The sequence below is a fragment of the Pyrus communis genome, chromosome 3, assembly GCF_963583255.1.
Source record: "Pyrus communis chromosome 3, drPyrComm1.1, whole genome shotgun sequence".
In the NCBI taxonomy this organism is placed as follows: Eukaryota; Viridiplantae; Streptophyta; class Magnoliopsida; order Rosales; family Rosaceae; genus Pyrus; species Pyrus communis.
The window spans coordinates 28,064,414-28,075,387 of NC_084805.1; the positions used below are offsets into that span (position 1 = coordinate 28,064,414).

The 10,974-nt window shown below is 36.3% G+C and overlaps 1 protein-coding gene across 1 annotated transcript; it reads left to right on the forward strand.

Moving 5' to 3' along the window:
- Nucleotides 1-8,848: 8,848 nt before the first annotated feature.
- On the forward strand, nucleotides 8,849-10,681 carry LOC137728562 (polyphenol oxidase latent form, chloroplastic-like). The gene has a single exon (XM_068467314.1). The coding sequence runs from the start codon at nucleotides 8,849-8,851 to the stop codon at nucleotides 10,679-10,681; it is 1,833 nt and encodes a 610-aa protein (XP_068323415.1).
- The last annotated feature ends 293 nt before the right edge of the window (nucleotides 10,682-10,974 follow it).

A 10,974-nucleotide genomic window follows, 5' to 3' on the forward strand; every position in this document is an offset into this window, starting at 1 on the left:
AAGACTATCCTCTATTTCTCGTCCTTGTCATGCTCAACGACCACTCCCGACAGACTCCTCGTCATCGCCGGTCACCTAGATCAATCATTAACTTCCCGACTGTCTTTCAGATCCATTTCACAACCAATTTTCATATAAAATATACCAAATTGAAGCTGGGAGTGACAAGATTACGATTTTACTTGAATCGAGGCCAAAATGTGGTCGAATGTGGCTGGAAAATGGCCTGGAAGTCTCGGCCTGTTTGGGCTTTTTCAAATCCATGACAAATTAGAGCATGCAAAGCTAAGATCTCGGTCCAGGGATGGTGATGAATTTTTTGGCGGTGCTAACTTCATCCAATTTAATGAGGGTTGGCCAAAAAACACATCGGGAAACCTGCAACTCGTCGGGAAAATTGGAGCCGTGAGGTTCCGTTCGAACAACGCATAGCTAGAGAGGGAGGGAGGACAGAGAAATAGAGACTGGAATCAATAAGGAGTTTGACTAGGAATGAGAAAGAGACATGAATTGAGAGGTCTGAGAGGAAAAAAAGAGGGAGAGGGTGGGACGATGAGAGAAGAGGAAAAGAGTGGGAGTGACAAGATTACGATTTTACTTGAATCGAGGCCAAAATGTGGTCGAATGTGGCTGGAAAATGGCCTGGAAGTCTCGGCCTGTTTGGGCTTTTTCAAATCCATGACAAATTAGAGCATGCAAAGCTAAGATCTCGGTCCAGGGATGGTGATGAATTTTTTGGCGGTGCTAACTTCATCCAATTTAATGAGGGTTGGCCAAAAAACACATCGGGAAACCTGCAACTCGTCGGGAAAATTGGAGCCGTGAGGTTCCGTTCGAACAACGCATAGCTAGAGAGGGAGGGAGGACAGAGAAATAGAGACTGGAATCAATAAGGAGTTTGACTAGGAATGAGAAAGAGACATGAATTGAGAGGTCTGAGAGGAAAAAAAGAGGGAGAGGGTGGGACGATGAGAGAAGAGGAAAAGAGTGGGACGGAAATAGAATAATTTATATATTAAATAAAATAATATTAGAATTTGTTATTATCCAGCTTCTTAGTCCAATACTGCATCAAACACTTCACTAAGTTAGTTCAGTTTAGTCTAGTCTAAGTCAGTCCAGCTTAGTCCTTTAAGCTAATCCAGTCCGAGATAGTCCGGCGCAACAAACGCCCTAAGGTTTTCATTATGGGTGGTAGGGGAGGTGACGGTGGGGGTTGGGATTGGGAGAATTTAGGGGTGGTTAGGGTTTGAAAAGGGGCCAGGGATCTGCTGTCCTCAAATTTGTGTCTCCTCCATGTCTCCTCTTTAATTTTTGAACACGTGTCCTTCGCCTTAACTCAAAGTTAACAGTGTTAACTTTTCTAATTCATCAAAGAAAATTAAAATAATAAACACAACAAAACTCAACACTGGAAGTATTGAGTCGAAGCCGACGACAATTCTCACCGTCCTTGAAGCTTCTTTCCAATCTCTCTTTCTATCTCTCACCGGAGAAGCAGTGTAGGAGGATTGAGTCGAAGCCGCGTTCCCGTCGATTAAGATCTCGCAGTTTTTTGTTATCGAGTCGATTCATCGAGTTTATATCGATCGATCAGATCTCTTCCTTGCTTCCTCAAACCAAAATTTACATGAAATTTGTTGTTTGATGGGCTGGGAAATTGAACAGACAAAAAGTCGAGGAGAGAGAAAATGAGGCTTCGGAAGATGAAGGGTTATCCAGGCGAAAGATTGGTGTTGATGTTGAATAGTTGATGGGTAGTGGGAGTGATATTGGTTTTACTTTTTAACTTTTAATTATTTACATATTTAATATTATTTAACATTGACACTGTTAAACCAAGAGTTAAAAATAAAGACAGGAGTCGAAATATTAGAAATGAGACATAAATTTAGGAATAACAGATTCCCGGCCTTGAAAAGGTGGGGTGATCGGAGTTTCTAAGTGTTGGAATTTTATTTTTTTTCCATTATGAATGTAGGAAGAGAATTGTACATTCAGAATTTCAAGATAAAAAAGTATGAATTGGATGTAGAAAAAAAGGTAAAAGGGTTTGAATAAAATTCCCCGTTGCAGAATCGTACATGGCATATGCCTAAACATCCATTCCATTTAGCTTTCGCAATTTTTTAAGATTTTTTGCTTATCTGTTAATCTGACTGGTTGGCTTTACCCAAATATAATAATTTATTTTGTTTAATCAATATTTGCTCTTTCAACCAAAAAAAAAAAAAAAAACATTTAGCATTAATTACAGAGTAAAATCTCTAAGACCACCTCGAAAAGAGACGTCAAATATTAAGTGAAATATCATGTAATCAAATTTGAAAATAGGAATAAACTCCAACCGTCAATCCCATATGGATTGACATATGAATTTTCATATGTCAAATTTGACATATGAGAAAATATGACGTCAAATATTTTTCAACACCAATTATAGATCTTAAAATTTTATTTTAATTTATTTCTTTTTTTTTTAAATGGATCCTACAAATATTATTTATAACAAAAAAAAAATATGGGTACGAAGAAGAGAAAATCTGATATTGCCATGTAAGCTATAAAATTAACATTTTTTTTTTTTGTCAAAAGATAAATTTGTTAGATTAGGGAGTCAGCGAAGTTCGAATCTACGTCGTGGTATAAAGACAATACTCATATTTACCATTGTAATAAAGGGCTACTTGCAAGCTATCAAATTAACATTTAACATCTTCGCATTGTTAAAAATTAACTTGGATTGGATACCACCTTGGACGAGCATTGTTGATCAAGGGAGAGGATAGGCTCATGGAGCACGTACTCTCAACCATTTTATTTGAAATTTTTAGTATTACTCTTTGTTGGGGAAACTTGATATAAGTTCAATTTTTTTAGCCAATACTAGGAATAGTCTAGTTTATTAAAATTAGTCCAATTTTATAAATTTAATTATTTAATTATCAGTAATTATCTCTTCAAAGATAAGATTTATTATAAAAATCAAATATCTTCCTAATTATCTCTTTGATTATTTCTTTTTATTTTTATTTTTTGTTTTTTCTTGTTCTTTCCTCCTGCTTTAAACCCCATTTATAGATTTTATTTTTAATTTTTATAATCAACCTATATAACAGGTTAATTGTATTTATTACCTATGTAACAGATTTTTTTTTTATAATCAACCTGTCTTACTTGTAGGTATGGTATGTTTTTTCTATCTTTTAGTTAGGTTTCATCTCTCACGTATAAGTATAATATATATTCATATATTTGTTACTTGAGTTAGGGCAGAATGTTTTGCAGATAGATTTATGTTAGTATATTTTTTTGTTATAAGATATTAATTAGATTTTTTGGAGTTGGAAAATGCATAATATTAAAAGATTTTAATTGATTTTTAATATTTTTAGAAAATATAAAATGAGTACAAAAGAAATAAAAACATATAATTAGATAATTGGACTCTCTCCTAAAAGCACTCTATGTTTTTGGACCTGTATCTAAAAGCCCCATCTTTGTTTATGTATTTACAAAATTCTTGTTAAATTCTTAAGTGTCCCTTCTTTATTTTTGTTTTGTCTAAAACCATGTTGAGTTGCATATCTTTGTTAGTATGAATGAGTGTTTAGATTATTAATACTAGTAGTAATTGGATACATGTTATGCATGTGCTTATTAAAAAAATTTAAAATAAAATTCACAAAAATATAATATGGTCGTTAAAGTTTTTTGGTGACGACGATTTTTCGTTACTAAAGGGGTTATCATTTTTGTAGAGACTGTTTCTAGATAACTATTTCGTCACAAAAAAAGTTTATTTTATTTGAGAGAGAGCCACCGACGGTATTCGAACTCACACTGTCATGCAAGGATTCAACTCCTTTTCACCAATGTGGTAAAGGGCCACTTGCATATGGTTACATGGTTGTGAGGCTTTAAAAAAAGAAGAAGTAAATTCATTTACTATATTGCCCAGAACTTTTATTTTGGTTATTTTTCTTTATTTTTTTGTTAGAGTTAATTTGGTATTTTCACCCTATCTTAATTGACAAAGAAGGTTTTTTTTGTAGATAGTTTAGAAAACAAATAAATAAAGTATTAAAAAAAGCGACAAAATTGGGGTTTCCGTAACAAGTTTAACACATCAGCTTGATTTGTCACGAAACAAAGGCTTGAATTGTTAGAAGTGCCCCTTTTAGTTAAATTTCTATCTTCTACTTTCACTTAGACCCAAAAAAAAAAAAAAAAAAAAAAAAAAAAAAAATTAATTCGACATTTATTCAATGCTATGGTTTATCGTATTCAAGCTAAATCCAAGACAAAACAATGTTAAGATGATTAATTAAAACCACTTTAGGTCGTGAAGATGATTTAATTATTATAATTAACTTGTAGAAAACGCTTTTTTGTGACCTAATAAGGGCTGGTTTGGTATTGCTGTGCTTTGAAAAAAAGTTGTTTCTGATGTGCTGTGAGAATAAGCAGCTGTGAAATAAAGCAGCAGAGTGTTTGGTAAACTTTTTTGTAAAAGTGCTTTTGAAAAAAAAAAAAAACAGTGTTATAGTGTTTAGTAAACTTTTATGTAAAACAGATGTGAAAAAAAACCAGTTTTTCAAAGCTGGGTTTTGCAACTTCTTGTTTTTGGCTTTTTTTCACCCAAAACTGTGAAAAAAAGTTGAAGCTGAAAGTTTACCAAACACAAAAACAGCTCCCAGCTTTTTTTGATACCAGCTTTTTTCAGAATCACCTCAGTACCAAACCAGACCTAACTCTAGGTCTAGCACACAGTAGGGTTCTCTCCCCTCTTAATCTCCCCCTCTCACACTTCTTTTGTTGTCTTTCTCTCTATAAAAAAATCAATACAAGATGTTGACGTAGCTTAATCGTAATCGTTTAAATATGAGAGGAGGAAAGGAGAGAGGTATTAAAAGGGGATAAAATCCTACTCCGTCAAGCATAGCTGCAGAGGGGTATGATGCAAAAGCACAAACTTTCCTAAGTTTGTTAATTTGCTTATGACATGGTTACACTGACCTGACCCAAAATCGTGAATAAATTTTCCTAAGTTTGTAACCTAATAACATTATTAATGCCCTTTTCCCTCATTTTCTTTTTGCAAATCATTAATTTTATTTTTTTACAATTCGCATAGAATTAAGGAAGTTTTAACGAAAAGCTCACGGTACTGTTCACTTTAACGAAAAACCATATTTTTACACTAAAAAGTCATTCCTGGTACTATTCACTTTACCCTTTATTTTGTCCTTATCATTAAAACTCAAAGCTTTCAAGCCCTTTTCATTAATTTTTCTTAGAATTTGTTGATGCACAAAATCGGCGAGGACTTTGGTACAACAGAAAGTGTCAAGTTTGTGACATTTGCTAGGTTGCTCTGGTTATTAGTGTGGATAAGTATGTAAATGAATAGAGACAGGGAAGCAAATAACACAAGATGTACGTGGTTCACCCAGATTGGCTACGTCCACGGAGTAGAGGAGTTCTCGTTAGTTGTGAAGGGTTTACACAAATACATAGGTTCAAGCTCTTTTTTTTGTGAGTTCTAGTGAATAGTTTAGTACAAATGATATTAGGGATTATTGTGGGAGAATGATCCCCCTTTATAGAAGAGAGTTTCTAGTTTTGTTCTGACATTGACACGTGTCGTGTTGTGATTGGCCTCTGATATTGACACGTGTCGCACTGTGATTGGCTTCTGATACCGACATGTGTCGTGTTGTGATTGGCCTCCTGGTTGGAGGAAAAGTCTTGTGGGTCCTTGATGGTATGTTGTTGACCGGTGCTTAGTAGTTTCGGGATTGGTCAAGTATGGTACTAACATAATTAATTGTATACATCAAACATGCAATAGAGGTGTTTCTGGTTTCTAAAAAATGTGAAAGGTAAAATGTGTAAAGTAAAACGTAATTAATGAATTTATTTATATGAATTCTAATTACTAGGTCTTCTTTGAGACCTTGAGTAACGTTAAGTTTTATGTGAAAAAAATTAAGTTTTGAGAGCTAAAGTAACATTTTCATGTTTTATTATTATTATTATTATTATCTTGGTCCAATTTGTTTTTAGTCCTTGTTTTTGTTTTTTTTTTTGTACTGTGCCATCTGGTCGACGACATATTTATAGAAGGGCGGTGTTACTTAGCGCTAAGAATATTTTCAACGGTATTCTTTGGTTTTTAATGTTCAGTATGCGAGTTATGTATTTAATGTTGGCACACTTACTCAAACTCATCAAGTTGAATACTTAACGGTTGAGGCGGTGAGTTTTAAATAAGAGATTAGAAAACTCAAGCATGGGAATATAGAGTTGCACCCAACGCCTCCCCCTTCTAAAGTTTTCCCAAGCAATGGGGAATCACATAATCAACCATCATGAAAGCTCCCTCTTTTTCCTTTTTTTTTTTTTTTTTTTGTTGTTATTGTAGCTGTAACTGTTCAAGTAAGATGAGAGGAAAGAAGGGAGAGATTAAGAGGGGAGAGAATTATCCTACTTAAATATAAGTTGTTTGTTAATTCATTTAAATATATAAGAACTAACAGGAAATCAAGTCATTTGATATAAAATTAAAAATAAAAAACTCACCAACCAAACCTCAACCCAACCATTCCTCTCCATCTCTGCCTCTGTCGTCTTTCAACAATTTGAAATTGATGGTGAGTTTGTGACGTACGGGCAATGGTGGTTGTGGTGAAGTCTATTTCTTTGAAGATTTAGTTTACAAGGTTATGATTTTGTGTTGATTTGAGCGTGGGGAGTTTGGTTTTTGACATTTTGTTGAAAAAATAACTAAAACTGCAGAATGGTTCTTCTTCAGCTTTCGCTTGATCTTGTTTTCTGATTGTTGTGGAAGATGATGGTGGGTCTGTGGCCTTGGGAAAGCAGGAAGGGGGTGGTAGTGAAGGGGAAGGAGACAGACTAGCGCTGGCACGAGTTTTTTTTTTTTTTTTTTTTTTTTCTTGTTTTGGGAATTTCAGTGACTATGTGATGGTCTTATGGGTATGAAAAATGGATTTCTTCAATTACTCATTTTTCGGGAATTCAAATACCACTTATTATCAAGAGATCCAATTTCTCCTAAATAAGGAATTGAATTTTTAAATTTGTGTAGGTCCCACAGTCATTATGATTCTTTAATATTTAGCAAATACATGAGTAGTTCGTAATTGTATTTCAATGTTTTAGTTAGATTCCCATTATATGTACGTAAACATGATCTTGGTGTTACACGATGCATACACATCACCATTTAAAAAATATATCTATTTTTTCATTTTGCAAAATTACATAATTTAAAAGAGGGGGAGTTCCGCTCAAAATAAATTCAGGAATGGAATCCAATCTTATTAGGGCAAGGGTTGTGAAATCATTTCCCATTGAATGAAATTTATTGGTTTTTGTCAATTTTCATACCAGTGTTTTTCTATTATATCATATGTTTTGTTTGGTCTTTTTTTATTTATAAATATGGTCCTTTTAAAATATCATTTATGATCTATCATATGTTTTGTTTGGTCTTTTTTTATTTATAAATATGGTCCTTTTAAAATATCATTTATGGTCTATCATATGTTTTGTTTGGTCTTTTTTTATTTATAAATATGGTCCTTCTAAAATATCATTTATGGTCTTTCTTTTTTATTATGGATAATATTTACATTCCTCTATGGCTCTATTGGATGAAAATATCATACTTTTTTAGAATAACGTATATTTATCGTAAAAAATTTTATGTTCAGAATCGTTCATTTTTTTATCTTCATTTGAAGATCATTCCTACAAAAATATCATTGGAATCGGATATCATTTAGTCATCAATATGTATGAAACAAATCGACGGTATGAGTACCAAGTAACATATTAATGATGAACCGTCTATTTATTTGATATATTTAGATGATTAAATGATTTCTGATTCGAATAATTTTTCATAGAAATAATCTTCAAATAAAGATTAACAAATTGAATGGTTCTGATTATAGAGTTTACATGACATACGTTATTTGTAATGTAATGTGGAATATGTGAGTTTTCCCATTAGGTAATGCAAATATTATTCTTTCATTATTAGTTCTTTTGTTTTTTATCCAGGTTTCTCTGTCATTCAAGAAGAAACAAGGACCCAGTGTTAAACAGCGCTCTGCATGCAACTACCATTAGATATCTAAAATGTTTAACTAAATATATAGTTCATTCAATAACACAAGTATGGTACCGCTGTAATCCATAAGACAGGGAAGAGATCATCTCCGGATCCCTTCCTCATAATCCAACAAATCAGGGGGATCCGTGCGTTGAAATTTGATTCAATGGTTACAAACAAAGGCTCACTTTAAAAGTTATAATAACTTCAGCCGTTGGATTAAATTTTAACACACGCATCCTCTTGATTTGGTGGATCAGAAGGAATGGATCCTGAGATAACCTGTTTCCCATACGACGTTTTTCAATTTACATGTTGTATATATGACTTTGGATGCAACCGTCAGGATGCCTACGTACATGTAGCGTGCATTTGTTTTCAAATTTTTTATCTTTTTATTAGAGAGATTATAATAGAGAAAAAAATAAAAAGGTGTGAGAGAAGTAATTTGTGATATGTGAATATAATCTCTCTTTTTTACTATTATTAGGAGGAAAGAGTTCGAAACTATTATAATAATTTAGAAAGAAGGAAGTTTCGAATGCGGAACGCATAGGTAGACACCCAACACCCTATCTATTAGGATATTGAAGCCGGGATGTATATATAGTGTGGCCATGATTACTTAATCTGACCAAATACTATGTAAATAGGGCACATATCGTTCATTGATGCAGAGGTAGAAACTGCAAAACCAATTAAGCCATGTCTTCTCCTTTGCGAACATCTGCATTATCCTCCATCTCTTCCTTCCGTCGTCCTCAGCCTTTTCCAAAGAAGTGCCAAAACACTTGTTCAGTTGGAAAACCAAGGGTTTGCTTTGTGGGTAGGTTACCGCCATGCAAAGCAACAATTAATAGTGATCAGAACCCCAGTAACCAAGACCCTAGGGCACCTCATGTGGGAAAAATATTAGACAGGAGAAATGTACTGATTGGTCTAGGAGCTGGAGGGCTATATGGCGCGGCCGGTCTCGACCCCAGCCCATTCGCATTTGCTGATCCAATTCCACCGCCCGACATAGACACGTGCACTGAGACGACCGACCCTAAAATACCAACACAAGAGTGTTGCCCGCAAAAACCTGATAAAATCAAAATCATCGATTTTCAGCTACCGGCGTCACAACCCGCAATACTACGCAAGAGGCGTGCAGCTCAGGATGCCGCGAAGGATCGGGTGTATGTAGCAAACTACAAAGAGGCCATTAGGCGCATGAAGTCCCTTGACATAAACGATCCACGTAGTTTCTGGAGCCAAGCTAATGTTCACTGTGCCTATTGTGAGGGCTCATATCATTACGGTGAAAAGAAATTAGAAATACAAGTGCACTCCTCGTGGCTTTTCTATCCCTTCCACCGCATGTACTTGTACTTCTACGAGCGAATCCTGGCGTCGTTGATTAAGGAACGCGACCCTAATTTTGCTTTGCCCTTTTGGAACTGGGATGCTCCAGAAGGCATGTACATGCCAACCATATTTGAGGAGGATGGCGTAATTAACCCTCTCTATGATCCCTACCGAAATGACAAGCACCGGCGTCCAGGGAGAATCGTGGACCTCAACTACGGGCTAGGCATGGACAACAACACCCGAGACACTGACACAATAGAGAAGTATAATCTCTTCACCATGCACAACAAAATGTTGAGTGGTGCTCGCTGGGACTGGTGCTTATTCTTTGGCCATCCTTACAGGGCAGGGGACAACCCAAATCCAGGAGCCGGCAACATCGAGCTTGTTCCCCATAACACCGTCCACGATTGGACTGGTACTACTCAAGACTCAACCCAGGGTGGGGTGGACATGGGGATATTCTACTCTGCAGGTAGAGATCCAGTGTTTTACGCTCACCATGCCAACGTGGACCGCATGTGGTACCTGTGGAAAAACAGATTCGGAGGCAAGGATATCAAGGACCTTGATTGGCTCGACACCGAGTTTCTATTCTACGACGAGAACAAGCAGCTAATGCGTGTTAAGGTCCGAGATTCTCTTGACACTGCCCTCCTTGGGTACGAATACCAAAGCGTTGAAATTCCATGGATTGATGACAACTTCAAGCCCACCGCTCGCTTTCCAACCAACAAGACAAAACCACAAGTTTTATTTACTGAGCATCACACCAAGTTCCCGTTTACCTGGGACTCCACGATCAGTGTCGAGGTGGCGAGGCCAGTGCCGAGAAGGCGAAGCGACTCTGAGAAGGCTAAACAGCAGGAGGTGTTGGTGGTCGGTGGGATTGGGTTCCCAGCTAACGAGAGTGTGAAGTTTGATGTGTACGTGAATGATGACGCGGACTCGCCCAGTGGACTGGACAAGTCTGAGTTTGCCGGGAGCTTTGTGCATATCCCGCACAGGCACAAAGAAAAGATTCAAACCAAGCTGACGTTAGGGATCACACAGCTGTTGGAGGATTTGCGTGCGGAAGAGGACAGCAGTGTGGTGGTGACTTTGGTCCCTAGGGTTGGGATAGGAAAGGTCACCCTTTCTTGCATAACCATCGAGCTCTCTGCTTGTCCGAATCAGGCTCTCTGATTTGATTGGCAAACTTTTCTGTCTACTTATTTGTTATTTAATTTCGTGTTTCTTCTATCAATCAATGTGTCGATCGCGATCAATGTAATAAAACCCCGCTAAATGCTTACGGGGTGGGATATCATGTTACTACTATTGTAAAAATGGGTCGTCGAACTCAGCCAGTTTCCGATCACTTTGGACTCGCTGATCAGTGTGATCGTACCGCGGCCAAAGAAGTCGGGGACCAAGGCGGAAAAGGAAGAGGAGGTGCTGGCGATTCAGGGGATCAAGTTCGTAGCGGACGACGCCGT